A 4591-nucleotide genomic window follows, 5' to 3' on the forward strand; every position below is an offset into this window, starting at 1 on the left:
GCCGTTTGTAGTCTTTCAGAAAAGCAACCAGAAATATTGGATCAAATATTTTTCCACAAAGTATAGTAGTAACCGTTGCACCAATGAAAAAGTAGTAACATCTTCTATCCTCAGCAAGGATCACAAGAATTCATCTAAAAAGAAGGATCACAAGAATTACCAAATAGTAAACTTTCTGTCGCCATCGAAAGACAACCAGTCCTGAGAAATTGGACAAATTCCTGGAGGCCAGCCTACGTGTAGCATCGTGGCACGCAACAATATCTTAGCTAGAGTGCCCTCCTCATGTACGCTAACTTGGCTATAAATAGTGGTGCAGGGGTGGAGACTATCCATTCAATTCACTTGTGCTCATCATCTTCTCCGATCCCAATTAAAGCTCATCTTTCTTCTCATCAACCTCAAGTTAGTTATTTGGAGGATGTCTTGCAGCTGTGGATCAAGCTGCGGCTGCGGGTCAAACTGCAAGTGCGGGTATGCATGCTTCTCTCCTCCAAATACTATGTAGAATCTGGATACTAATATACACAGAGAGGAAACCGTTTCAGTTAGTTATTTGATCAGGTATTAGTTTCTGGCAGTGATAAATTATTGATTTGATTTGCTGACGAATTGTCGTTGCAGGAAGATGTACCCTGACCTGGACGAGCAGGCCAGCACTACCACCCGGGCCCAGGCCGTGGTCGTCGTCGGCGTGGCTCATGAGAACAAGGCTGGGCAGTTTGAGATGGCCTCCGGCGAGTCCAGTGAGGGCTGCAGCTGCGGCCCCAACTGCAAGTGCAACCCCTGCAACTGTTAAGTTGCACCTGTGGTTGTCTGATGGTGTGAGATTATACGTGAATAATGAGCATCCGATCTGATGGACTCGAGCAAGTGTGTGCGTGTGCGTGTGTGTTTTACTTGCTCGCTCTGCTATGCTCTAGTCTTGGTGTCCTTGCTTGCTTGTGTGATGTGTGTCTCTGTAATTGCTTCATCTATGGAGTGATGAATTAATATATAGTAAGAAAAACAGGTTTGGTTAAAGAACTGAGTGAAATTGCTACTTCAGTGAAACCCATCCATGATGCCCGAGTCCATCGGCTAACAGTAGCTTGATATTGGCGTCATCCTAAGGGGTGAGGCACGGTTGACGTGAACATACATGGATGATGGCGCGGAGGATTCTCCATCCACCGCCCTTTCATCTCCTGGCGATGGGACCGAAGGCATCAAATCTTCAACCTGCTTTGAGTGTTTTTTCGAACGGCACGGGTGGGTCTGGGGCAATGTCGGGATCCGCTATCGAGACATTTATAATATCAAATGCATATAATATATAAGTGTATCAACTTTATTGCAGTTATAATAATGTTAGTTTTAAATTATAAATGTTGATATTTAGGCGAAGAAAGGTGGGTTCCTCACCACCCCAAGTGAGTTTGATTGAAGAGTCGTTCAGTCTTCTTACTCGTGTCTATTTGCTTCTGCGAGATTTTGATCAAAGAGCAAAAAGGAATAAAGCTTGAAAATGTTGTTTTTTATTATATATTTGGTCAAACTTCACAAAATTTAACTTTGACTAAACCAAAAAATGCATGGTAAATAAAAACAGAGGGAGTATATTGCATACATTCATTGATAGATTATCTTCCTTCTCGAAAACTTAGAATACTACACATATAGCAAAAAATTCTAAGAAACTACTCTCACAAAGTGCTTAGAAGCACGTGAAAGAGTTGGCTATTATTTTACTAACATATGGCCAACATTTCACCCCGTTTACTAACATATGACCAATGTGATGGCTAGAATCGTCGTATAGTTTGTGATAATGTGTCCATATTGTGTACACATGTGCATTTTAGGATGTCTTACGATGTTGAAGGAGGAAATTTTCCTTTTCATCGCAAAAAAAACCATTTTCGATTTTTGAGGTGTCGAAAACAGGGTGTTTTGTGAAGCAACCACCAAATTCAAGTTTCACATTGGTACAAACATATTTTTCAAAAATACTAGACCATCTAAGATGGACAATTTCTCAACCAGTGTATCTGGATACTTTCCATCCACCCCTTATGAAAAAAAATTCCTGCCAAATTGGTAGGAGGCTGACCAGATTTGAAGTACAGGGATATGATATAATGCTCAAGATTTTTTGTAAAAATCATTTTTTAGGTTCACAACATGCTATTTCATCAGAGATGCAGTGCAAGTTTAGAGAGGCTTAACCCCGGGCAAAGGATCTTCATGCCCGTTGTTTTGAATATAGTATGAAACGGACATAACAAATTCAAAAACGATCCAAACAATGTGAAACCTACGCGCGGTGTCATATTATGTGTCATAGTTTCAAGGAAAAAAATTAAACTTGGAAAATTGGAAACGTCACAAAATATTCTTCACAAAATGAGCCATCACGTTCGAGGTTTCATGGCATTTAGGTTAAACGACCAATGTTATCGATAGAATCGTGCCATAGGTTGTGATAATGTTCCCATATTGTCCACACATGTGCATCTTGGGATGGCGGACGATGTTGTAGGAGAAAGTTTTCCTTTTCATCGCATGAAAAAGTCATTTTCCATTCTGGAGGTGCTGAAAACGCGGTGTTTTGTGAAGCAACCACCAAATTAAAGTTTCACATTGGTACCAACATATTTTTCAAAAATACTAGACCACCTAAGATGGACAAGTTCTCAACCAGTGTATCTGGAATCTTTCTATCCACCCCTCATGAAAAAGACAAATTTCTGCCGAATCGGTAGGAGACCGACCAGATTTGAACTACATGTACATGATATAATTCTCAAGATTTTTTGGAAAAATCATTTTTAGGTTCACAACATGCTATTTCATCGGAGATACAATGCAAGTTTAGCGAGGCTCAGCCCCTGGCAAAGGATCTTCATTCCCGCCGTTTTAAATATAGTTTGAAACAGGCATAACAAATTCAAAAAAGATCCAAATAATGTGAAACCTTCGTGGTGTCATATTATGTGTCATAGTTGCAAGGAAAAATATTAAACTTGAAAAATTGCAAACATCACAAAAAAAATCCTTCACAAAATGAGCTACCACGTTCGAGATTTCATGGCATTTAGGGCAAACAACCAATGTTATGGATAGAATCACGGCATAGTTTGTGATAATATGCCCATATTGTGCACACATGTGAATCTTGGGATGGCGGAAAATGTTGCAAGAGAAAGGTTTCATTTTTGTCTCACGAAAAAACCATTTTCCATTTTTCAGGTGCCGAAAAACGGAGTGTTTTGTGAAGCAACCATAAAATTAAAGTTTCACAATGGTACCACCCCATTTAAAAAAAATACTATTCCACCTTACATACACAATTTCCCAATCGGGGCACCTAAAACATTTTCGTCCGCCCCTCGTGAAAAAGACAAATTCCTGCCAAGTCGGTAGGAAGTTAGTCAGATTTGAACTACATGTACATAATCTAATGCTTATGATTTTTTGGAAAAATCCTTTTTAGGTTCAAAATATGATATAGATGTCATATTTGGATTTCACTCATTTTTCTGATCGATTTAGACATATTATTTTTCAAATTCTAATTTACGGATTTGAAGATATTAATTTTTCCATATAAAAGAGAAAAGGCAAAAAAATAAAATCATTTTATTGTCATTTGAATTGAAGATTAATATAATTATCCATTGTACTTTATGTAGGTAATTGTTTGGAATTCAAAAAAATAAAGATGTGCAACATCAAGGAAAAGGGGTTAATAGGATTGATATGGTAGTATAATCAACAAGTTATCATTTCTTTCATGGAAGGTAGTCAAGAAGGAATAGAGAAGTTAAGTGTGTTAGGGATGGAGTAGTGTGACGATGGGTGACTGACCGGGAAGTTTGACCATGAGTGGAATTTGACCTAATATTAAATGTAGTTAGAGTTAAAATGGTCATAGGAGAAATTTAAAAAAATTGGGAAAACAAAACTGAATTTTTTTTTCAAATTTTTTTTGAAAAAAATGAGCAAGAATTGCCAAACGACCGTTATTTCTATGCCGACGGTGTGCCAACTGCCAGTCTGTGCCAACGGTAATTGGTTCTGTGCCGAGAATGTAGGCACAGGGTTGTGCTGACGGTAATTCTAGCTGTGCCGATGGCATGGCGGCCGTCGGCACCTTGAATGGTTCCCGTAGTTTATACTATTAGGCGCAACCGCCACCACCGCTAGAGCTCCAACAACACCGCCCCTTTCGCCTCGCCGCCGCCGGAGGAGGCCGGTCGACGGCGGACGGCGGCGGTGGGGCGTCGCTGCTCGTCGTTTTTTCTTTTTTCCCTGGCGGATCTCCCTCTCCTTGTCTCCCGGTATGGGCTGATCGCATCTGAGATCGCCGGCTCAACCGTCTCGTACGGATTCCGTCGGGATGCCCTGGGCTGTGTGCAGCGTCGGGATCTCAAGCGGACGAACAGGTGCAAACTTCTGTGGCGATGGAAGTGAGCCGGATGACCAGATCGAGATCGTGGGCCGGTGGGAGTCCCTGGTGTGCATGTTCGCCAACGCCGATAGCGCGTGGATAGACGGGCACTCCGAGAATCCCATCGGCGGGCGCAAGGGCTACCTCTCCATGGTTTTT

At 41.0% G+C, this 4591-nt stretch overlaps 1 protein-coding gene across 1 annotated transcript; it reads left to right on the top strand.

Annotated features, from left to right (window-relative positions):
* The first annotated feature begins 329 nt into the window (after nt 1-329).
* On the top strand, nt 330-1023 carry LOC124703150 (metallothionein-like protein 1). Its single transcript, XM_047235365.1, has 2 exons — nt 330-474; nt 625-1023. The coding sequence occupies exons 1-2, from the start codon at nt 422-424 to the stop codon at nt 797-799; spliced, it is 228 nt and encodes a 75-aa protein (XP_047091321.1). The 5' UTR covers nt 330-421; the 3' UTR covers nt 800-1023.
* The last annotated feature ends 3568 nt before the right edge of the window (nt 1024-4591 follow it).

The sequence above is a fragment of the Lolium rigidum genome, chromosome 3 (assembly GCF_022539505.1).
Source record: "Lolium rigidum isolate FL_2022 chromosome 3, APGP_CSIRO_Lrig_0.1, whole genome shotgun sequence".
NCBI lineage: Eukaryota > Viridiplantae > Streptophyta > Magnoliopsida > Poales > Poaceae > Lolium > Lolium rigidum.

Excerpts from the sequence above, each read along its gene's own strand:
- LOC124703150 (XM_047235365.1), top strand. The coding sequence starts at position 422 with ATGTCTTGCAGCTGTGGATCAAGCTGCGGCTGCGGGTCAAACTGCAAG. Across the intron at positions 475-624 it reads GGGTCAAACTGCAAGTGCGG|GAAGATGTACCCTGACCTGG; the intron begins GTATGCATGCTT and ends TTGTCGTTGCAG.